Here is a 24401-nt window from a genome sequence, read left to right as displayed (position 1 = left end):
TGAATTTCTGTATGCAGCTCAAACAATGGATGCTGTTAGAACTATGAGATATTTTTATTTATTTATTTATCTATTGATAGAGCGGGGGAGGGGCAGAGGGAGAGGGAGAGAGAGAATCTCAAGCAGGCTCCATGCCCAGCGTGGAGCCCAGCATTGGGCTCCGTCTCAAAACCCTGAGATCATGACCTGAACCAAAATCCAGAGTCGGACGCTTCACCGACTGAGCCACCCAGGCGCCCCAGAACTATGAGATGTTTTTTGTAAGCCCCATGGCAACCACAGAGAAAATTTTTAAATTATATGAAAGAGAAAGGGAAAGGAATCAAAGCACATCAGTAGTACAAAGAATCAACAAAACACAGAGGAAGACAGGAAGACAGCAAGAGAGGGAAAGACGGACAAAAAAACTCTTAAGACTAACAGAGAACAATGAAAACAATGATAATAGTGAATCCTTCCCTGTCAATAATTACTTTAAATGTAAATAAACTCTCCAATCAAAAGACAGAGTGGCTAAATGGATTAAAAAAAAAAATAACCCGATGATGTGCTGTGTACAAGGAACTCGGAGGTTTTGTTTGGGTTTGGGTTTCTGTGGCCCGGCATGCTCCGTATGGAAGCCCCGTGTGGCTAGCGCTCACAGCTCACTCCCCTGGCCTTGTGAAAAATCAGCCCGGTCAGGGGCACTGTTAAGACAGGGCTGTGCCTTGCTTGCACCATCCTATAATTAGAGGGATCCCCCGCGTGTGGCTCTTCCTTGGAGGAGGAGGTGGCTCAAGTCTGGGCAGGTCCTGCTCCCCCTATGATGGGATCAGGCAAACAGATCATGTGGGAGCCCTCTGTCATGCACTCTTTGCACATTGGCATTATAGTGACCTCTCCTGCCAGTCCACCTCGGAAGGGGCCCAGTCCTTTCCAGCACTGCTGGGCTTAACTTCATCTCCCCATATCGATCCTCCCGTACTCGCACAGAGAATCCAGAAACATATCAATACCTCATAGAAAACTGGCAGATGCCCAGTAGAAGAAGCAAAAACACCCACATGCCTTCATACCCTCCTATGGGTCAGAACCACCAGATGCTCACAAGATATTCACAAACGGTATTCTTTTTGTAGGATGACCTCTCCTCCTTCCTTTCTATTATAAGTATGTCTTTATGCACTTTATAGGAACCTTTATTTTTGTTTATTAAATGAACATTTTTGTAGAGCTCCCAATAAGCCAGGCATTAAGTGCTTGGCAAATATCACTCACTTTAATCACCATAGCAACTCCATGAGGTAGATATCATTTCCCTGTGATACAAAGGAGGAAACTGAGGCTCAGGGAAGTTAATATCTTGCAGCTGGAAGGTGACAGAGCCAAGACCCAAACCCCAGGTGGTCTGGGGCAGAATCTGGGTCCCACCCCACTCAGCGATGCTGCAGGCTCCTTTTGGTGCTGTTATGAGCTCACAGCCGTTAGGACTCAACCTATTGTAAAATTAACCTGATAATTGCTATCTTTGGAGGTGCATGTTGTCAGGCTGAGGCTGCTGGGGTCCTTCTGCGGGTATTTAACATGGGTGGCTTTGTGAATGGGTGATGGCCCCGTGAGGTGGCCTAAGGACAGCAGAGGAAGGATGGAGGTCAGGGCCTGGCTGAATCAACCCTCTCATGAGCCCATGAAATCATGGCCTGTTGTAGCAGGGAGGCCTTTGGAGACACCCCCTTGCCTCCTCCCTTTATACAAATGGGGAAACTGAGGCAGAATGTGAGGTTCCCAGGCCAGCGTTTTTTTTCCCTACCATAACCATTTGTCTCCTGGTGAGCAGGACTGGGAAGGTAGGACAAGCCTACAGAGGGATCTGAGTTGGTTGGAAATAGGGAGCCATTGAGGGCTGCAGATCAGGGGAGGGAGCCTGTGGAAATAAAGAAGTAGTGTGTCATCTGGATTGGGGTGTGAGCCAAGGAGCTGGTCGGCAAAGCATTTTCCAGGTAGCTGACCTCAGCCCAGGAGCCTGGATGAACCAAGAAATCAGGTGGGTGAGGCTGCCCCAGGGTGGGCCAGAAGAGCTGTGTGGGTGGGGGCCAGGCAACCCAAGGGGACGCTGTCTGCTCATGAGTGGAACAACCCGGGCTGTGCGTGGGTTGGCCTTGGTTTCAGGTTGGAGAGGCCCTTTGCACCTGCCCAATTTGTGTTCTGGGCAGTGACTTGGCTGCCGCCGAGGACAGAGCTGGCGGAGGCTGCAGGGAAACGCCGGGCCTGTGTTTTGAGCAGGAGCCAGGGCTGGATTCTGGAATAGGCAACCGGCCCAGGCCCAGTCCACACTGGCCCCTGATCAATGAAAACTGTCGTAGGGCCAGCGCATCACCGCCGCTTGCGGGCCGCTGAGATGGGCGAGGCCTCCCAGCGCTGCTGTCCCCAGAGTCTCTGGCTCCGAGACAGTCATCAGCACATCCGGGCCTGCCAGGGCCCAGTCCTACCCCCCACCCCACACTCTCCCTGCTCTGTGATTCATAGCCCCGTTCGTCCCTTCCTGACATCTCCCCCAGGATGGTTCTGGCGACGCACGGAGGAAACACAAGACCTGTGGAGAGGAGGCAAAGGAGGGTTAGTCGTTTACTTTGGGGGTTGCTGTTTTATGTGCTCTAGGCTCTATGCCAGGTCTGTAGGGCCTTCGGTAACGAGGAAGAAATGTACGGTCCCTGTCCTCGGCCACGTGGGGAGATTGGCGATCCAGAAGTAGTAGTCCTACTGAGCGCTAAGGACCACAGTGAGGCCCTCACAGGTTGGGGGGGGGCACAGAGTGGGGGCCATGCTGAGTCTGGGGGCTCCTGGGCTGGCTTCTCCAGGAGGGAACATTATAGCTGCGTTGGGAGAAGGAATCAGGTGGCAGCTAGTGGAGAATGGTGGGAGTGGCCTGGGCAGAGGGCAGTGATGGGGCGAGAGGGGGGTGGACAGCCTGGAAGGCACTGACCACAGGGGTGGGTGGAGGTGGGCAAGGCCGGTTGTAGGTAGGGCTACCACCGGCCCATCTACCCATGACTGTGCAACTCACTCCTGTTGGCCTGGCCCAGTTATTAATAGCACCCCCTTTCACTCTCAAAAGTGACCTGGTTTGGGCAGTAAAATTATATGGGCACCCCAGAATCTAGGTACTAGTGTTGTCATTTTATTGGATGAGAAAACTGAGGGTCACAGAGACTCGAGTAAGTTGGGCCAGGCCCTGGAAAGAGGATGGGAATGGAGCGGGAATGGAGCTGGAATGGGAACCGGGCCTGTCTGACTGGAAAGCTCAGGCTTTCCCATAATCCCGTACCACCTTCCATAGTAAAGTGTAAAGTCAGAGATGTATGTAACTTAAATATTCACTGAGCCTGACTCTGTGCCACATTGTACAGGGTTACATGGGGTCAGGGGAGGCTGGATTGAGCAGCACTTCAGTGGCCCATGAAAACAGAAAACAAGCTCCAACTGGTCTAAGTAAAAAGGGGTGATTTAGTGGTTCATGTCGTTGAAAAGTCTAGGGGAAGGGCTAGCTTCAGGCAGGTTTGATCCAGGCACTCAGTGTTGTGGGGACCCATTTTCTATTGTTTCAACTCCTGCATCTGTTTTCCTTCATGTTGTTTTTTTCTTTGAAAGAATCTCCCTGTAAAGAGGTAAAATGTTTTTTCAGTGTCAGATTTCCACCCCCCCATTTCATTAATGTCAGCAGAAAAAGAGCTGATGTCCTGAGATTGCATCTATTTGACCCAAACTTGGGTCATGTGCCCAGTCTTGACTAATCCCTGTGGCCAGGGATGTGCAAAGTTCTTACTGGTCAGGCCTGGATCATGTACCCACCCTTGTGGTGAGGGGGAGAAATCAGCCCTGTCCATGCCTCATGGATGAAAGTGGTGGAGGGGTAAGGTTTCTAGATACCATACAGTACATCCAGTTTTATTTCAGATAAATAACACATTTTTTTTCTATAAGTATATCCCAAATACTGCACGAGACATACTTATATTAAACAATGACTGAATCTGAGATTCAAGTTTGAGTGTCCTGTGTTTTTGTTTGTGAAGTCTGGCCAGCCTGTGGAGGGGTGGGTCTCCAGGGAAAATCAAAGTGTTACCAGAAGGAGGAGGAATGGATGGTGGGGGGTGGGGAGTTGTTTGTCCAAATCACAGGAGCCCACTACAGAGTCAGAGAGAGGGATAAAAAGCTTTCCTTCGGCTTTGGATTCCTCCTGAAGTCAGCCCTGATAGCTGCGGATATTCAGTGAGAGAAGTCACTGGAGGATGAGGTGGTCAGGAAGGGCTCCCTGTACTTGAATTAGGCCCCAGAGATGGGGAGAGGCATATATTGAAATGGGGGTGGGGTGAGTGTTGGGTGGGAGAAAATGTCCATTTCTGTCTGCCAATCAGGCCTGAGCCCTGGCATAGGGCTCCTTGCCCATCACCTTTCTGGACCGGCCTTGGGGTGACCCATACCTTTGTCTGAGACTAACCAGCTTGCTGGTCAGCCTGTCTGCCCCATATGAATTTACCAAATGTGTCAGGATTCCTCCAAAGAACCAGGTAGTTCAGTGGGGAGCCATCAGGTATACCATAGAAGCAGAGCCTGAGACAAGGGTCATGTGCAAGTGATTCATGAAGGATAATCTCCCAGGGCAGACCATGAAGGAAGGGAGGGAGCTCCTGCAGGGAGCTCTGGAGTATGACTTCTGCCTCAGAGTTGGTCCCCACTGGAGGTGAGGAAGCTGGGCTCAGGGCCACCTGGCAGAGGGTGGGGTGGGGAGGTTTGCAGTTCTCTGAAGGCCTCTGAAGATGCCTCACAGGTTCAGGCTGGTGGTGGGGAAACCTTACTGAAGGTGGGGGTGGGGGCCATGCAGAAATGGCAAGAGATCCAAGTGGGAGCCGTAAGCAAAGGGCCTAGAGAAGTCGGGGAAACCTGCACACCGTGAGCACTTCAAGCTGCTCCTCGTGCAGATTGTCCATAATATGTGAGAGGTCCCACAGCGAAGGACCTGGGATCTTTTCCCAACCACATGGGCCACAGGACCCTGCTCGTGGGGACATTGGTCTGAGGGTCTGAGCTTGCTGACTCAGAGCACCTAACCCCTGGCTTCTGGTGGAATTGAGGCGCTCTCGTCTTTATTGCTGGCCCCTGTGGGGACTGATTTTTGCCGGCTCTTGCTGCCAGTTTTGACTGTCCTAGATTCTGACTGTGGCTGTACCACTCTTTGGCTTTGTGACTTTGGGCAAGTGCAGTCTCCTTTTGGGGCCTTAGTTTCCCCGTCTGTTCTCTGAGGGGGTCTTAACCTGAAGTTCACAGAAAGGTTCGATGTGTAGATTTATTTGTGTGGTGTTTTTCCAGGGGGACTTCTCAGGGGGGTCTGGACCTTCCCTCTGGTCAGAAGCTCTGCACGAGGGCTCTGGTCTGGCCCCGACCCTGTGGTCCGAGGGACTGTGTGTGTGCGTCTGCAGGCATTTGTTCCTCGACATCCAGAAACACGCCAGGGTTCGTGGCTCAGGAGCCCCTGGCCTTCTTCTCAGGGGGTCTTGGTCCCTCTCACCTGCACTGCGTGTTCCTGCCTCCCCGTTCAGAGCCTCTGCCTCCTCATGTGTAAGAGGGGGTGAGGGCTCCTTCCTGACCTCTTAGGGTTGTGGGTGAGTCGACGACCCAGGGGCTGCAGTGGGACAGGGTGCGACAGATGCGGGCACTGCTGTGAATGCCTTCTTGCCCTCAGACCCAAGTGCATCCTCTGACCTTGGATGCTGGCCACACAGCATCTCCTAGGTCTCCGTGGGCTTCCTGGGGGACCACTATGGCGGCAGGGATCCCTGGTATGACCTGTGGGGGCAGGCAGCCACCCTACAACCCCCCTCTTTAAACAAACAAACAAACAAACAAACAAACAAAAAACCCCAAAGATTTTGGCTTGCCTGAGAATGGAAAGAGTAGAATTTGAGGGATCTGGAGAGAAAGCTGCTACTCTCCCCCGCTCCCAGTGACAGCCTGCCGGGGTTCACATGCTCAGCTGGCCTCGTGCCATTTCTGGAATCAAAGCCTGTCTGCATTACATGACCACAAAGAAGGTCTTGCCTGCACCCACCCCCCACCGGCTTCCTCTGCACCCACAGCCAAGCGCACTCGGGAACAGGCGGGTTCCTGGTGGGTTCTCTTTGTGGGCTGTGTGCATGGCGTGGGAGGGAGCAGTGGGGTCTGGGGTGCAGAGAGGCCCCTTGCCCCCCCCTCCCTCCCAGGTGGGATCCCAAAACCGCCCCATTTCCCTTGGACGTGGCAGACCACACCCCCTGCTAGGGCCAAGACCCTTCTAGCCGACTTGTGTGGGCGAGTCCTTCTCGAACCAACGTGGCCCATTGCCGTGTGTTGTAACATGTTTTCTTCCAAGCGCTTAGCTGTTATTTCTGATTGTCGAAGTAATGGTGCAGGTTCACGGTGAGCCATCTGACAACCTCAACTCCAGCGCCCGGGTACCACCTCTGGGAATTTGGCGGCCTCTCTCTCCTGATGGGCCTCTCTGACCACGGCGCATGGAAACACGTGTAGATAATTTTAGCGGATGCCATCCCTTCTCTCTGCGCTTTGGCGACTGCTTTTCTCCTTGAGGAAAATGCGGGGAGTGTTTTTCTGAGTCAGTAAATTTAGTCAGAGCCGCATTTAGTTGTTTCACACATATTCATCGAGCACCTCCTCTGTCAGGCAATACGTGGTATGTCAGATGGTGGTGAGTGCCCCAGAGGAAACTGAGGCAGAGAAGGGGTAAAGGGAGGGGGGGGCGCTGCAGTTTAAATATAGAGGGGTTTGGAAGACCTCACCCAGGTGATGAGGTGAGTCAAAGCCTGAAGGGGGTGCTGCGGGAGGGGGTATGTGGAGAAAGAGTTTCAGGCAGCGGGAACAGCATGTACAAAGGCCCTGAGGTAGGAGTGTGTTTGCAGCAAGGAGGTGAAGGTGAGGTGAGGGTGGCTGGGGCAGAATGCATGCAGGGAAGTAAGAGCAGGGCAGGTAGACGATGGGGCAGACCGGCCGGGTGGGGCTTTGTAGGGCATTCGTACGACTTTGGAGAATGGACGAGGGGGTACGAGGGCAGAGAAAAGGCAATGGTGGCCATCGTCCCAATGAGAGAGGATGACCTCTGTGCAGGGCCTGGAGTGCACCAGGGGTGGGGGGGGAGGTGAGGGTGTGCTGGTTTCCAGGTATGTTTTGGAGGTAGAGCCAACAGGATGTAGTGGGGGTTGGTTGGACGGGTTGGAAGGGCAGCGGCAGGCTGACTCCCGGGTTGCTGGCCTGAGGAACAGGAAGGGGGGTGCGGCCCTGGTCGAGTGCAGGGAGGCAGTCTGGGAGGACGGGTTTGGGGCGGTCAGGAGTCAGTTTGGACACGTGAAGTCGCAGGGGCCTGTGGAGCAGCTCGGTGCGCATGGCCAGTGGGCCGGGGAACCACAGCAGTCTCTTCGATGGAACAGTGCTTTAGAAAGCCTGGTGTCTTTTGAGTATAAAAGCATTGCATGTTCTTGGTTACAAAAGATGGAGCGAAAGAGAGAGAAGGGGAGGGGAGGAGAGACAGCACAAATCCAGATTGTCCAGAAAGCTGGGCAGCTGAAGGGGACAGTTCCCCCCACTGCCCATTCCTGCTTTCCGGGGAGCCTCTGTTACCGACGGGTAGCGTGTCCTTCCAGAAACGTTCTGGAGAAAATGCCTCTTTTATTTATGAGCCCAGTGGGATCTAGCTGTCCTCACCTGCTCTGCCCCGTGCAAGCACACCTGGGAGCCTGGGAGCCCAAGCTCCCAAGCAGCACTGCTAACCCTTCTGTTCTTCCGTGTCCGCCTTCTTACGTGACCCTCAAGGCACATCTGTGTCATAGGCCCATTTTACGGGTGTGGACACGGAGACTTGTAACCACAGATCCAGTGGCACAGAAACGGCTAAGATTCTGAAGGCACGGACTCCTCTGGGACTTCAGATGTGCCACCCTTGATTCTGCCCAAATGCAACGAGGTTGGGAGGTTGGGAGTCAGCTGTCACACTGGTGGGGGCGGGGGGGCGAGACTTCACCAGCAGGCGGTCAGCAGTTGAGGGTGGAGGAAGCAGCACGGGAGGGGGTTGGGAGGCCCCGAGGTGGGGTCCAGCCAGCGAGGGGGCTGGGGAGAGGTCCTGCGAGCTGGGCTGTGGGGCAGGAGAAGGAGGCCAGGACAGGGGGAGGTCTGGTGTGGACAGGCATCGGAGGGCCAGGAAGATGACTTTTGCAAGTGCTTTCAAGCCAGATGGGGTGGACTGAGTGTGTGTGTGTGTGTGTGTGTGTGCGCGTGCGCGTCTAGCAGGAGGGTCCCAGAGTCTGGCCCAAACCATTTTTCTCTTGTTCTCTCATGAAAACGAAGCCTCCTTACATGTACAAAATGAGACAGCCGGGCGCCTGGGTGGCTCAGTTGGTTAAGCAACTGCCTTCAGCTCAGGTCATGATCCTGGAGTCCCGGGATCAAGTCCCGCATCGGGCTCCCTGCTCAGCGGGGGGTCTGCTTCTCCCTCTGACCCTCCCCCCTCTCATGCTCTCTCTCAGTCTCTCTCTCAAATAAATAAATAAATTCTTAAAAACAAACAAACAAACAAAAACCAAAATGAGACAGCCTTCTTCCCTCTTTTTATTTAAGTGAGGAGAAACCGGAAGCCCAAGCCCCTCACTCCCAAAGCTGGGAGAGACATCATGCTTCCCCAGGGCCCCAGGCCACACAGGGCCCCCTCCTGTGCTGGCCTCTGCCCACAATACGGTGGCCCCGGCTCTACGCACCATCCCCTGGCCGACAGATGACAGCACTGTGAGGCCTGAGCAGCCTGGCTCCCGGCCACCCCGCTCAGCAGGGCACACCCGCCGGACCCTGGCAGCAGACCCACGGCCTGTCCCCGGGCCAGGAGCTGCAAGCAGAGGCCGCCCCGGCTGCTCAGGGATCAGAGGCCTCTCCCGTTCTCAGCACTCGGCTGTGTGGCCCGGCAGGCCGGTGGTGGGGCAGGTCAGTGGTGTGGTGGGCTAGGCGTGTGGCAGGCGGGGGCCTGGTGGGTCCGTGGCATAGCGGCATCGGTGGTGTGGCTGGCCAGGGAAGGGTGGGTGGCCAGGCGGGGGGGGTGGGGGGTGGGCAGAGACAGGGAAGCGCCGAGTGCTGGCAGCCGGCTGGGGCGCTCCTGGGTCCGGCTTTGATCAGCTGTGGGGCATCCCTGAAGGCAGCGGGGGTGGGGGAGAAGATGGGAGGGCGGAGGGGGAAGGACGGGGGCCCCCCTCCCCGCCCCCCGAGAGCAGAGAGGGGACGGCTGCGTTATGGCCTGCGGACTGCTTGGTGGGTGTGCTGAGCGCCTTACCCACGTGATCTCATTTCTCCTTCCAAGTGCTCCTCCCAGGCACTGCTGTCATTCCCATGTTCAGGTGAAGAAACTGAGGCACGGACAAGGAAATCACGTGTACGAGGTCACACAGTATCAGGCAGAGGAGCCAGGGCTCAGGTCGGACCCTCACGGGAGTCACTTGACTTCCCTAGGCCTGGGCTCCCTCCTGGCTACAGGGGGTGACAGCGACACCCCAGCTCACGGGGCTGTTCGGAGCGTTCAGCTAGGCACCAATGTGCTGAACAGAGCACTTGGCCCACGTCAGTCACTTGCGAAAGAAATGCTGCTAATTATTATCACTGAGTCCTTTATGTTCGTGACCTCAGTTACTCCCACGCCCCGACAAGCCCATCGGATCCTGGTTTCCACTGTAGAAACTCCTTTGAACTTCCATCTAGTAGGAAAATTCCCATCACGCCAGCAGAGAAGCCCTAAAGCCCCATGTCCCGGCCAGCCCTGGACAACCTGCCTTGTGTTGGTTCATGTCCTCCTGAGAGCGCTCAAGTCCCGCAGCCTGGAGATTAAGGCAGGCTCTGGGTAATGCCAAACTTTGCTGTTTTCTCTTGGCGTTAGCTGTTTTTCTCTCCATGCCCAGGATTCCTGTTCCCAAAGCACAAGCCCTGGAGGAGGCCCTGGGACCGGGTGGGGGGAGTGTCTGCTGGGCCTGGCCGCTTACCTGGGGTCACCCTCCTTCCTCCCCCAACCCCTTCCCACCTGTCTGATTGCTCAGGGTGGGGGAGGGGGCAGAAGACTTCAGTTCTGGGCTCTTTAAACCTTATAGTTCCCAAAGCGTGATCCGCATTCCGCGGGGGGGATGAGGCTTGAGGTAAGTGGTGGACAGCTTGTATTTTAATGGTTCTGCATTTGTTTGATACAAAATATATTTTTGAGAACCCCAACGGTAACTAGGACATCACACCCACGATTTCACTGATCTTATTGGCAAGACTAGGTTTTAAAAAGAAAGAAAAAGGGAAAGAGAGCCAATCTAAAGAAAAATGTGAATGACTCGTGGAAGCCCAGGTGAGACCCAGTTCTGGGGGTAGCTGGGATGATGGTGTGTGGATGCTGGCAGCTTGCTGGTGTGACAACAGCCCAGGAAGTAGACTCTGCTGGCCCATTGCTGTCTCTGGCTGGCTGTGTCTCGGGGACTGGGCAAAGCCATCTTTGGGGCTTTTTTGCACCCTGTAGGGTGGAGGGCCTGAGGCTCAGAGAAAGGGAGTGTGGTGGCCCCGGAGTCAGACCCCAGGGTTGGAGGTCCTTCCTGCTAAGCGATGCCATCCCACTCGCTCCCCGTCATCCACCTTCCTGATAAGCATTCCCTCAAGTCCAGAAAGCCAGCTCAGGCTGGAGCCCCCGAGATGTGGGGGGCAGAGGCTGGGATGTGCCCATGGGAGCAGAGGGATTACATCTTGAGCAGATAAAAACAGTCGGGGAGAAAGCCAAGGAATTTTAATTACTGCTGCACATCTTTGGAGTCACGAAGGCCTGGTCCTCGCAGGCCAGACACGGAGGCCAGCTCTGCACACGGAAGCCCTCGGAGCCGCCGTGCCCTCTTCTGCTCAGCACCCCCACCCCTTCCAGCTGGGAGATACCTATGCAGGTGCCCAAGGCTTAGCGGGTGGCGACACCTTCCTCCTTCTGGCTTCCAAGCTTGGCTGGGATCTTGGGCTCTGGTTTTAAGGGACTGTGGCTTGGTTCTGAAGGGCCTGGGGGTGGGGGGTGGGTCAGAGCTTTCAGATCGAAGTAGAAGCCCAACCGGAATTGCTGTAAGCGATGAAGGCAGGTGAAGGTGGATCTGGCCCCAAGGTTTATCCAACAGATATTTATTGTTTACTATACATCAGGCACTGTTCTAGAACAGCACAGACCCAGTTTCCTGTCCTCGGGGAGCTGACTTCTAGAAACGAGTTGACCTAAGGCCTTGAATGATTGCGCTGGCCTGGGCGCTGGCCTGGGTGTCTGTCCCTTTGTGAGCTCTCACCTGGGCTGCGCTGTCTCAGGCAGCTGGAGATGAGATTGGACACAGCCTTGGCACCAGAGAAGACCTCTTTCTTGCCAGCTCCTATGAGAAGGATCTGCAGGGAGGACTTCAATTTGCTTAGCTGGGGCAGGCAGAACCCGTGGCCCTCACTGGGGGCTCCGTGGCCATGGGAGGCTGCGGTGTCCTCAGGGGAGTGTCTGAGGCCTCTGCCCCCGATGTCACTTGTTTGAGAAGAGTGGCTATTTCTTTCTGGCAGCAGCTGTGAGGTCTAGGTTCTGCTGACATCCGGGAGGAGTGAGTCCCCACGGAGGAGGGAACCCCCAGCCCCTCCTGGCCTGTCACTGGATCCAGGGCCTCCAGGAGCCTCCCCACCCCCAGCCCTTTGTCAGTGGTTATCTTTCAGCCCTGGCTTGCACGTTGCACAGGTGGGGGTAAAATGGGTAATTCCCCGCATTTTTGACCTGCCATGCTCCTGGGCAGAGTGGCTCTCAGGGACAGAAGTAACAGAGGTCCACGGATTAAGGTGCACAGTGGAGATGGGGACATTGAGGCCCAGAAAGTGGATGGCCCCAGCTTTCTTCTCACTCTTGGTTCCTGCTGGGTCAGGGGGCTGGAGCCCCAGAAGGTCTCATCTCAAGGGGACCACGAGCATCATCCTGGCCCACTGCCCCCATACTAGAGACAAGGGCCCCAGGGCCTGGGTGGTTCTAAGCCAGCTCTGCCACTTTCTCTCCTTAAGTGACCTGGGGCCAGTCACACACTCTAATCCCTCTTATAAAGAGGGCTATTGTGTAGGGTTTTATTAAACTAGATTTCAGTGGCCCAAGTGATACAGGAATGTACTAGAACGCTTCTGAGAACGTTGAGGTTTCTCGCCTCCCATCCCCCTCTCGTGCCTTCTCTCCCTGGCGGTAACCACGGGGATACCTGTACGTTGGGTGCCCTAAGGGTATGTGTGTGTCTGGTGTTTTCTTAGATGTACAAGTCCCACTCTACTTTGTGTGTCTCCCATGTAGCGTGGCGCTCCGCATGCCGGGATTTACGGATCTGCCTGTTTCTTCGGAACCACCGTGTGGCATTCACGGTGCGGATCCAGCACAGTTTCCTTTCTCGGGCATTTAGCGTGTTGTAGACTGTTGGTGAACTTGAGCAGGCCTCCCTGGTGTTCTGGTGAGACTGTTGTCCCAGGGTGGACACTGAGGTGTCGAATCACTGGACGTGAGGTTTTTGCAGGAGTAAAATGTGAGAATGTTCCGAGCGTGGGGCAGAAGTAGGGCGCTCTAAAAGGTGCAGAGAAGCTCACACTTAGTGTTTCCCACTACGTGTATTCTGTGTACATTTTCTCACTGACTCTTGACATCTGAATCCCCAGGTTACAGAAGAGCAGAACGGGAGCCAGAGTGGTTCAGGAAGGCATCTGCTGTCACTCAGCTGCTGAGGCCGGGCAGGTGGGCGGGCGGGCGGGCGCCCTGACTCCCGGGTCCAGCCCGGTTCTAGGAATGGAGCATCCCTGCCCTGGACGGCCAGAGCCTGCTCTCGGCAAGGCCTGCCCACAGTGGTGCCGGACCCCCAGGCACGCCCGGCCGGCCTGCCTCTGCACAGCGTGCTGGGAAGACAGAGCTCGCCAGGAATTTCCTGGGGCAGCTCCAGGGCAGACTGCTCAGATCTAAGGGTTACGGGGTGGCTGGGTCGTGCCTCCCACCCCTCTCTTCCCCGGCATGTCCCAGTCCTATGCATTCTTGGGATCTAGAAGTTGCGCCGTGTGCTCTGGGCACCAGGAGTTTGCTTTGAAAGCCCGTGGCACCAACATCTGTTAGCTCTTAGAGAACAGAAACATTGACAAAGAGCTGCTGGGCAGGCGGTGGGGGGAAGATATGAAGCTCAGGAGTAGGAGTCTCAAAGACAAAGAGGAAAAACCCTAACCGAACTCCAGCCTGCTCCCAAGCCCTGCTTTGATGTGGTTTCCCATCCCCGGAGGCCTTATAAGGCCTTATGCCTGCAATTCTGGGCTCTGGGTTGGTGCTGACTGCACACTCAGTGCCTGAAGGAGATGGTCTTTCTTCCTGGGGCCCAGCGTGGGGCCGAGTAGCAGCAGTGCTGGGGCGTGGGAGGGAGGGAGGGAGGGAGGGAGGCCTGGGCCCTGTGGCCTGAGAGGCTACCGAGCCTGGCCACTAGGCAGGGGGTAGCCTGGCATCAGGCTGGGTGCAGCAGGAGGTCCAGGGATCCAGGAAGGCCTTTGATAACAACTTAGAGCCTAGTCTGATGCCGACTGTCCTGGAGGCCGGAGGAGAGGGGGCTGGGGACCAGGGGCTGGAGTGATGGCTGAATAAAGGAGCAGTGAAGGGAAGTCACTCATACCAAGCCCCATACTTGGGCTTCCTACACGGCAGTGGGGAAGGGTGTGGGCTCTGGAGCCAGGCGCCTGCCTTCCAGCCCAGCTCTGACACTTACTAGCTGTGTGACCTTAGGCAAGTCGCTAACCTCTCTGTGCCTCAGTTTGCTCATCTGTGAAGTGGGGATAATAGTGGTATGACCTCAAAGGATTGCCATGAGGATTAAATGCGAAGCATTAAAAACAGTGTGCCGGGTAGGAGAGTGTTTCTCAGTGTCTTTGAGGGCGCCTTGGGGCTGGTGAGTCTTTGAGATTCTCTGAGCAATGTTCTGGTAGCTATTTGACCACCAGAGTAGAAGAAGCAATAAACAGTAACTATTGGTCTATGGAGCCCCAGTCGTGGTATCAGGTGTCATGTTAAGCACTTTCCATGCAATGACTGACTTAATCCTCACGCCCACCCAGAGACGTCACGAGCACTATCGTCCCTGTGTACAAATGGGAGGCTGAGAACGTTCCTTCGCCCACATGGTGCAGCTGGTATGAAGCAGAGCTGGGATTTGAACCGAGGTCTGACCAATTCCACTTCCATGCCCTGCACCTTCCACAGTGGGGCTCTGCGTGGGGCCCATGGCTGTTGAGGGGTCTGAGTACCTTCCTGCAGGATGGTCCCGAGGGCCTGGCCCCACACCTTGTCTGCGGGTCTCCCGGCCAGGGCTCTGCTGAGTCCCCAACCTTAGTGGGGAGGAGCTGTGGGCCCTTTGAGTCCTGTAGCACAAAGAGGAGGCCTTGGCCACCACCCTCGGAGCTGGTGGCAGGGCTGTTCTCTTTACACATCTTTAAATGTGATCCCTGGTCCCTGGCAAGTGACTTACCAGGGCTCTTGGCTGCCTCTGTCCCATGCCCACAGGAACCCTGACTCCACTGTACTAGCTCGGGCCAGGCTTCTGGGAGAACTGGCTCAAATCTTAGCTTTGCTGAGGATCCAGAACCTGTCACCTGGCCTCGTGGAGCCTCCTCCTCATTTAAATACAGGGCTTTTGGGAACCCCATTCCCTGGAGGTTCTTGTGAGGATTCCCTCGGTCCCATTATCTCCTGTCTCCTATGTCCCTCGAGGACTGACGGCACTTCCTTCGTAGGAAAAAAAAAGGGTAACAATTATAACTCTCACTTTACGAATTGCAGATCATTTTTATGAGTGTTTATTCCTGGAGAGATGGAAAGTGCAGGGCAATGGTGAAGACTGAGGGAGATAATAAATATCCTTACAAGGTGTCTCGCGTGGTGCCTGGCCCTGAGGAGATGCCCAGTAAGGTCAGCTGTCCTGTCATTGCACCCATTTTACAGAGAGATAGACTGAGGTTCCAAGAAAGCAGTGGCTGGCCCCACGTCCAAGGGCGAGGGGAGGCCATGGAACCAGGATGTGATCCTGTGTCTGCCTCAACACCGCATTGCTGCTGGCTTAGTGATTCAAAGCTTGAGGACCACGGACAGTGCACTCCCTGGGCGTCTGGCTTAGCAGATGAAATGAAATTTTTTTTTTTTAAGATTTATTTATTTGAGAGAGAAAGAGCGAGCAAGGGGGGGCAGGGGCAGAGGGAGAGGGAGAATCTCAAGCAGACTCCCCGCTGAGCACAGAGCCCTATGCCGGGGCTCGATCTCACGACCCATGAGATCACGACCTGAGCCGAAACCAAGAGTTGGACACTCATCCGACTGCACCAGCCGGGCGCCCCAGATGAAATGGATTTTTGCCGGCATCAAGCACCTGTGCCTCACAGTGAGTCCGTGGACCCCGGTGCTGGGGAGCTTTTACGGTTCTACAGAGCAGTGTAGCGTTTAGCACGAAGAGGCGGACCCCGGAACTTGCCAGAACTCTGCTTTCATATGCAGAGGCATGCCTTTACTGTGTCAGGGAGCTTGGTCCTCCCCGCAGACGGTTCTCAGAGTGCGTGATGCACACCGCGAGGCATCATTACTTGGGGTTCCAGACGGCTGCTTTGTTGTGGGAGACCTTGGCAGTCTCTAAACTCCTCCAAGTGTGCCGGCAAGAAGACGTGAGCGCTCGCAGGGGTGTGCCTGGCGGGTCCTGGTCGCCTCGCTGGGAGCGGCCAGGGTGGCGGGCCGAGGTCAGCGCTGAGCCCCCGCTTTCCAGAAGACCTCAGCACGAGCCCCTTAAAGCCGGTCGCCAGCTCCTGGGAGTGCTGCCTGCCAGCCTGTCTGGGGGAGGCAGCATCTGTCTTCCTCTGGCATGAAAGATGGGCTCTAATTGGCTGCCGGAGTGTCCCAGCCACCTAATGATGCCGCCTGAGCGCGTGCTGTCCCTGTCACCGGCTCCCAGCTTCCCTGTCAACTCCGGCGCTGTTAACACAAACAGCCAGTTTACAAGCCCAGGAAGTGTTCGGTGATTATGATAATTGGCGGAGGAGGTGGAGGGAGAAGCCACCCCGACTCCAGGAATCAAGGAGCCTGGTTTTGAAGTCAGTGGGACACCAGGAGTCTGAATGACCACATTTTCACAACCTGCAGGGGAAAGAGTGTGATGCCCCAGGACGATTTGGAAGAAGAGGGAGAATGGAGAACACCAGGCCTAATCCATAAAATGTTAGCTGTTGATCCTTTCAAAACAAAACAAACAGAACAAAACAAAACTAGAGACTTATCTCCAGCTGTGTCCAGCTGATAAGATCAGCTCTACCAAGCGTGATTTTGGTTTTGTTAATCAAGACAAGCACTGTGTTTCTGTTAAGTATCTGAAGTGGGGGATCTTTTCCCCCTTCTCATTTTTCAAGGAGAGGGTGCATTCTCTTTTTCTTTCTCTTTGCACTTTTTTTTTCCCCCCAAAAGAGAAGTTGGTGACAGCTGCTGAGTTTGGGCTTTTTTATTGCTTGTCATTTTGTGGTTCGAGAAGCGCTGCCAGAGCATTGTTGTGGCATCAAAGAGATAAGGCCGTGTAACCCTCCCAACTTTGTCTCTTCCCCAGAAGAGGAGCATTTCCCAAAGTGGGTTCCTTGGAACTCAGATCCCATGGGATGCTTTTGAGACACGAAACTCCACGGTCTCAGTAGGTTTGAGGAATGCAGCGTGAGTTACCACTTGGATATTCACGGTGTCCGTTACCATAGTAAATTCTTCAGTAAGGGATCTTCTCTGACTTGAAAACAATCTTTTTGGATCACAGAACTCTTACTGGCAGAACACCAGTAATGCGGAAGGCGGTCTGACAAGTGCTGGTCTTGCTTCTTCCATATCTAGGGTCACCCTGCTGGGTTAGGTTGAGAAAAGTAGTACCTTTGTCGACCTTCCAGAAGCTTCCCAGCCTGTGGGCTAACCAAACTCCCCTTGCCAACCTGACAACACCCGAGTGGCAGCGTGACCGGGCTGGTCGGGAGCAACTCTGCCACCGGGCATCCTGAACTCACACGTGGGGCACCAGGCAAGGCAGTGCAAGGGTCAGGCTAGTTTCTGGAATGTGTGTGCACTGGGGAGAGGCGGCAGGCATGTCTGAAGATCAGCCAGGAGGCAGAGCATGCAGGCTGCTGAATGTGATGCTGAAGAGTTGGGGGGTTATGTTAGGGGCTGTAGAGACCCACTCGTGTGCACACCAGGCCCTCTTTGCAAACCCATGGAGACAGCCCGCCTGGAATCCTCTGCTGGAGGAAGGAGTCACACCGAGATCCCTTCCTGGGGCCCACAGAGGAGGCTTGTTGGTCCTGAGTCCATCAAAGTTGACTCCGAGGGATAGATGAGGGACGTTTTCCCATCTTGTCTCTGTCTTTTTCCAGGGCAGAGGGTGGAACTTCCTTTCTGAGGGAGAAGCGTGCAGTATTTTATAGTGAGCTGTAGGCTAAGAAAAAGGTACTTCCTAAAAAGCATGGGGACAATTCACTTTTCAAGCGAGAGGATCCACCTCAGTTGACCTAATTTCCCATCAGAAGAATCAGAGCAGGGGGTGCCTGGGTGGCTCAGTCGTTAAGCGTCTGCCTTCGGCTCAGGTCATGATCCCAGAGTCCTGGGATCGAGCCCCGCATCGGGCTCCTTGCTCCATGGGAAGCCTGCTTCTCCCTCTCCCTCTCCCTCTCCCCCTGCTTGTGTTCCCCCTCTCACTGTGTCTCTCTCTGTCAAATAAATAAATAAAATCTTAAAAAAAAAAAAAAAAAAAAAAAAGAATCAGAGCAGGATCCCTGCTTCCCTGTGACCAGCCAGGCACACGTTCATGATGCCACCTTTACCGTCCCAATATGGGTTTCCTCCTTGACTCTGTCGGATACTTACTTAACGTCCCTGCTTTGTCTTCCTCTAGGAGCTGGTGGGTGAAGTTTTCAGAGAAACGCTCAGTGAGGAGGAAGAGGAAGACTTTCGGCTAGAAGGTACTGGAATCCATTGGTCTCTTCCTAGGGTGCAGTGAGATGGGGAAGGGGCCATCTGGCCCACCACGTGCCCTAGGTACGCTCCAGAAAATCTGCAGACCAGGCAGAGGACGAGACCCTGACTGCCGGTGGGGGTGGTGGGGTGAGAAGAAAGAAGGGAGTGAGTGTAGCCCTTCATGGGTCCAAGCCCAGAGTGGAGCCAGGCTCCTGAGGCTCACATCCTGGCCCTGCTGTGTACTGGCCGGGGAACCTTGGACAGGTTGTTTTAGCTCAGCTTTCCCGTTTGGTGGGGGGTGACCATACATAAAGTAGCTGTGGTATTTCCCCGTCTCTCAGCTCCCATCGCTCACGTGGAGCACAAACAAGCACACATACAAGCAGCCCCCCAGCAGCCCCTCCCCTTTCATGTCTGTAGCTCTCTCTCCTGCCTTTGTTCAAGGGGAGGCACCGCGTAGAAGGACGAGGATCTTGGAGCAGAGGGCCGGCCGGCCACTGGCGCCCTCACTTGACTTCGGGCAAGGCACGCCACCTTTCTAGAGGAGCCTTAGTTTCCACACTTACAGAGTGGGAATGAGAGCCGTCTCCCTGCTTGACTCCCTTCATTGGGTACGGAGCCCAGATGGCACTGGAAAGCATTTGCTACGTGGGATAGCATTTCCATTTTATACTCAGAGAAGAGAATCACTGAACTGGGGAAGCCTTAGGTTAGTAGGGGCCTTGCTGTGGAGGTGAGGGCAGGCAGCTCGCAGGAGAGCCAGGGGGCCCAGGGGCTTGGGGGGGCGGGGATCTAGGCCTTGGTGCCCTGTAGGGCCTTGGGAGGAGCAGATAGTGCCAAGAGTTTCTCGAGGGGAGCCTGGGCCAGACCTGAGGGCTGTGGCCACATGCAACCCAAGAGCTGTCAGCCCCAGGCCATTTGTCCTTGAAGAGGCTCCCCAGGTGGCTTGTGTGCACATTACACTTTGAGAAGCGCTGTTTTAAGAGATTCACTCAGTTGCCTAGGAGATGGTGGCCTGCCGGGACCCAGGTATCTATCAAACTTTGTTCAAATATGAGCAGGTCCTGAATCAAGGGCTGGGGGGAGTCCCATGGATGGAAGGCTTTGTGCAGCCTACAGAGCTGGTAACTGCACTGAGAGGCTCTGCAGCCTTGATTTTGTCATTCCTCTGGGCTCTCCCAAGCCTCAACTATTGTCTTTGGCTCCATGGAGAGATGCCAAGAGTTGGTGCCTTGACATCTGGGGAGTCAGGTAAAGGTGGGCAGGATGAAAGCCCTGGGGATTGGAGTGACCCCAGACACTGATTCCATGGGCTGCGGCTCTCATTCCGGTTATGTATTCATTTCTCCCTCATTCGCATGGTGACTCAGTAGCAAGTTCATTCTCTTGTTCATCCATCCCTCCACCTACTCCATCCATCACCCATTCGCTACCCATCCAACCAGCCACCAGTCCACTCGTCTGTCTGTCCCTTCAATCACTTATCCCTCACTCTTCACTGTCCCACCACCCACCCACCCACTGGCCATGTCCCACCCATCCGGCCATCCATGGTTTGCCCTACTCTCCTGTCCCCCGTCCACCAGCCCGGCCACTCTGAGTTATCACGCAGCCATCCATACTCCCTTCTCTGCCTGTGTGTTCATCCCCCGTCATTCATCCCTTCATCCATGGACCCATCCTCCAGTCATCGTCTGTCTGCCTATCCATCATGTATTGAGCCCCTCCTTACTGCCCCACAGGAGGCACTTCTCTGTCCGTCGAGGCTCAGTTTACAACCATGTAATTGATTTCAAATGGGATGTCATTCCCTGCAAACAGACACGAAATGGCCTACCCATGGAATCCACTTCCCTCTGGAGGGGAGCGTTACTTTGTTCACTGTCTACATTCAGTGCGTGAGTCCCATTGGAATGATGTAGAAGGAATGCTGGCCGAGGAGCACCTAGACCGGGGTCCCCTCCCAGCCCTGGTAGCAGCCCACTGTGGATCGTGGCCAGGTCCCCCCCAGCTCTAGGCCCCCTTGCCCTCTGTCACATGATGAGTGGGGACATGAAGCTGGACTCTGTGGGTACGCAAAGGCCGTGGGCTCCTTGCAGGGAGAAGGAAGCCCTGTGGCGGGGGGAGGGCAGCACTTACAAACATTGGCTGATGGGTGGAGGATGAAGATGAGGCGCCCGAGGGTCCCGGCTCCTGATGGGGAAAGAGTGTCAGGCTGGCGGCACTCGGTCTGACCCCATGGCCCCCCAGCTGCACGCCAGGCTCAAAGGGCAGCCCAGGCACCTTGCTAGTCCCTGGTGATGTCCGGGCACATCGGTGCCACCACTCATGAGGGAGGGGGTTAGGAGCCATTCTCCTACCTCAGTTTCCCAACTAGGGGTCAGACTAAGTTGTTGGTGGTCCAGCTTTTTGTCCTCTTTCTTCAAACAAAAGTTTACACAGAAGCAGAGAACATAAACCAGATCAGATTGCAGAGAGACTCAGTACGCCATGGCCAGTGTGTTTTATGTAAAAAGGGGCACGAGAGAACGCTCTGTATTTCCTACGTGTGTGAGTAGAGACCACGTGCGTATTACTGTGTAGCTGGAGGGCTCGACAGACAAAGATAGGAGGCTCCTCTTGGACCTGGGAAGAGGATACTAAAACCGGAAAGAGCTCACAAAGAGAGGGCTGTAGTATTAACGGGGATGAATGTTTGAACTTTCCCAAGAAGAATGAATTGAAAGACTCAAAGCAGAATTAAAAAGTGAAAACGGTGAGTGGGTGAGGCTGCTCTGGTTTGCGCCTGGGCCGGCCTGCGTGGCTCTGACACTGGTGGGAGGGATGCTGGACGCATGACCGTCTGTGGTTCCACGGTCACCCATGGTCCCAGCCACGGCCACGGCCACGGAGAAGCATCCACCTGGCCCGGGGCGGGGGCTGCAGCATCCCTCTGTGCTACCCGCCCAAATCCTGAATCTCTTCTTTGTCTTCCTGGTGGCCAAGTTCATTGCCTCTTGGCGGGCTGGAGGGCTGTTTAAGGGAGAAAAAAGGCCATCTGAGGCGTGAAGATAAAAAGAAGTCTTTTAGCCATCCCAGGAGAGGACAGCTTTAGCTCCTGCGTTGTTATGTAAAGCCGGCCCTAATCCAGCATCTTAACCGCCTTAACTGGCCAGCTGGGAGCTCGCGGAGGGCAGATTAAGTCTGGGCTGGGTGCGAGGGCTGCCGAGCTCCTTTTGAACTGTGGAGAGAACAAAGTAAACATCAAAAGTCCCAAGCTCTGAGAGCTGGCTGGGCGTGGCAGGGGCGGGACTCTCGGGGCTGGCTTTCCAGGGGAGAAGGGGAGAGGGACCCTCCCTCTGCCGACCCAGCAGGGGTCTGAGCACAGGGGACGGCCCACCCCACCCTTCACTCCGGTCCCCACCTGGCTTCCCCATCTCGTCGGTTGGGCCACACGACAGGTGGGTGGCAGCCTGTGGCTTGTGGCCTGAGGTGCAAATTGGAACCACACCTGTTTGGCAGACCCACCATGCCCTGAGTGGCCCCCCGGAAGCACTGGTCTGGGGGCGTCCTCCCCACTCGGTGCAGCTTCTGCTCTGGGCCCTTGGGAAGGGAAAGACCTGTGCGTGGTCACAAGCCCCTTCTCTCTGGGTTCCCTCTCTCCCTGCCACCCAGGGATGTCCCCACCCCTTCCAGGGGGCTTGACTTCCAGTCTCTGGCCACAGACCCCCAACACCGTGTCTGTTTCCTGTCCTCCGACCTCCACTTGGGGCTGGAAGCAGGCACATTGCCGTCTGCCTGGCATCTCTGGAAAACTGATTCGACAGACCTCCCGTAAAGGAACTGTCAGAGGGCTTGAAGTCAGGCGGCCCCACCCCTTGGGGGCCCAGGCCCTCCATCCAGGCCCCCAGGGCTGCTGCGGGGCAGGCCTCTCTCCCCCCAGCTGGGCCTCCGGGGGTCCCCACTTCCCTGATCCCAGGATGGATGTGTTAGAGTAGTTGGACCTGCCAAGCAGGGCAGTGGTGTTGGGCCTGAGGCTCTGGGGGTCTGAGTAGCCCCACTGTGAGCTCAGGACCCGTCTGACTCTGCAAGGGCCCCGAAATTTGTCTCACCACCACCGCCTCCGAATCCGTGAGAGGCACCTTCCTACCTTTATTCGGGCTTTTTTTGGGAATTTGCAAGTCAGACCCCGGAGCCAGCCTGGCTTTAACCACCAGTCTCTGGGTGACCTTGGGTGAATCGTTTCACGACTGTTTTTCATTTGCCTTTTTGGGGGTAATCAGAGCCCTTCTGCAGGGTTCCTGTGAAGACAGTGAGGTCGTTTATGCAAGTGCAGAGAACAGCCCTGGTACGTGGAGTAAGTGCCCAGCCTATGTGAGCTGGGAGGAGTCTTACTGTTTCATGCGTCCCTTCTTGAAGAGGAGCCAACTGGTGTTTATAATTATTTACTAGTCCAGATCAAAGAAGACCTATTTTCAAAGCTTCTTTAATCCTATTAGAACCTCTCCTTCTCCTCCCAGTGCATGACATAGAGTCTGGCATGCTATACGTGCTCAATAAATACTCACTGGAAGAATGAAGTCAACAGCATGAAGTCATTGAAGTCAGGCAGTCCCCTCCCTCGGGCCACCCAGGCAGGACCCATGTACCACCCCCACCCCCACCCCCCACCCCGCGGACCCGGTCAGTTTGTCCCGTTCCCCAGGTGTGGCATATCGACCACTCACAGACCCGAGGAGCCCTCAGGAGGCCGTTCGTCCACTTCATTTGTAGTTGGAAAACCGAGGCCCAGAGAGGAGCACACTGAGAACCGAACTCGGGTCTCTAACTCCTCCTCATTCGGGGAGTCTTTACTGAGCACCTGCTGGCAGGGTGTCACACGCGGGACGTGGGAAGGACCACGCAAGTTTCTGGTAGTGGTGCTCTGCCAGGAGGTAAAACCCAGTGGAGGGTAGAGGGTAGCAAGGCCTCTCTGAGGAGGTGACGTGTCAGCGGAGATGCAGGTGCCGGGAAGGAGCCAGCCGTGGAGGATGTGAAGGGAGAGCAGCCAGGAGGAGCAAGCAAGCAGAACCCCAAGCGGGAAGGAACTTGGGGTTTAGAGAAGCACAAAAGGGGGACCTGTGGGCCCGTCAGCAAGGGTGGGACCACGCGCTTGCTTTTACGCTGCTTTTGAAGAGAAAGCGTTGGAAAATTGTAGGCGGGTGAGTGCCAGCTTCTGACTTCCATTTTAACAAAGTACTTGTGGCTTCTTGGAAGGATGGGCCCTGCGGGGGAAGGAGGAAGGAGGCCATGACAATGGGACATGATTCCAGTAGTGCCGGCGAGGGTGAGGGCCTCGGCCTAGCGTGGAGGCCATGGGGCTGGAGAGCAGTGGGTGGGCCTGGGGGTAGGCGTGGGAGACGGGAGGTGGGGTGAGGGGGTGGATGAGGGAAAGAAAGGGATCCTGGGCACCCCCCCCCCCACCGGCTTAAGGACCAAAGGCAAGGCTAGGGCCACTTCTGAGGTGGAGGTTTGGGCAGGTGACAGTGAAGGCTGTCTGTTGGGGGCATGTCAGGTGGCAGATGGCTGTTGGACATCCAAGTAGAGATGCCAAGTAGACAGACACTGTCTGTCTGGACACTGAGTCTGGAGGTCAGGGAGCAGCTGGGGGGCGGGGAGACAGTGAGAGGGAAAGGGGGGGAAGGACTTTTAAGGATGTCTCCACAGACGGCCCTGCACGTCTCCCCGGCAAAGGCCGGTCAATCACTGGGGCTGGCCAGTGGTTCCCTGGAAGTCTGAGAGGAGGAGGAGATGACTGGGGAGCAGCGGGGACCCCCCGACGGAGGGCAGGCGGGCCACACCCTGCCGGCTGCGCGCTCTCAGTTCAGAGCCCGTCCTCCTGTGAGTGTCAGCGGGGCCCGACTCCGCTCGGCGGCAGTCCCCCCAGCAGCCCGGGTGACGGCAACCACTCTGGAGTCTGTTCTTCATAAAAGCTCAGCTGGAACGGTGGAAATTCTGACTTGTGTCACATACCGAGCAGGCTTCAGTAGTTTCAAGTAGCTCGGGGTTAGATTTTAAAAGTTGAATTGCATCACATGTTTTAACTTGAGCAGGGATGGAGGGAGAGTGGAAGGGACATGGTATTTTTAGCCCCAAAAAAGCTTTTTTCTCTTTCCTGCTCCCTCTCTGCCGGCATCACCCCCTCCCCCCGTCGCCCCCTGAACAGATGTTTCGTTTCAACCGATTCAAACCTCAAAGCAGAGTGGCCATCAACCTTGTGCTCTGATGAGCTAAAAGGCTGGAATGCTATTTGTTGGGAAGGTTTCTTTCTTTCCTTCTTTCTTTTCTTTCTTTCCTTTCCTTTCCTTTCCTTTCCTTTCCTTTCCTTTCCTTTCCT

The 24401-nt window shown here is 55.4% G+C and overlaps 1 protein-coding gene across 1 annotated transcript in view; it reads left to right on the top strand.

Annotated features, from left to right (window-relative positions):
- Positions 1–24401, top strand: part of NKD1 (NKD inhibitor of WNT signaling pathway 1) — an 85681-nt gene that overhangs the window by 40398 nt on the left and 20882 nt on the right. The window contains exon 4 of the mRNA XM_035025237.1: positions 17985–18051. Coding sequence (XP_034881128.1) covers positions 17985–18051 — 67 coding nt within the window. The remainder of the gene's footprint in view (positions 1–17984; positions 18052–24401) is intronic.

Source organism: Mirounga leonina, unplaced genomic scaffold, assembly GCF_011800145.1.
Source record: "Mirounga leonina isolate KUSES-001 unplaced genomic scaffold, KU_Mleo_1.0 Mir_180, whole genome shotgun sequence".
Lineage (NCBI taxonomy): Eukaryota > Metazoa > Chordata > Mammalia > Carnivora > Phocidae > Mirounga > Mirounga leonina.
Note: the sequence above shows the minus strand (reverse complement) of the source record. Positions and strands in the feature narration are given on the sequence as shown.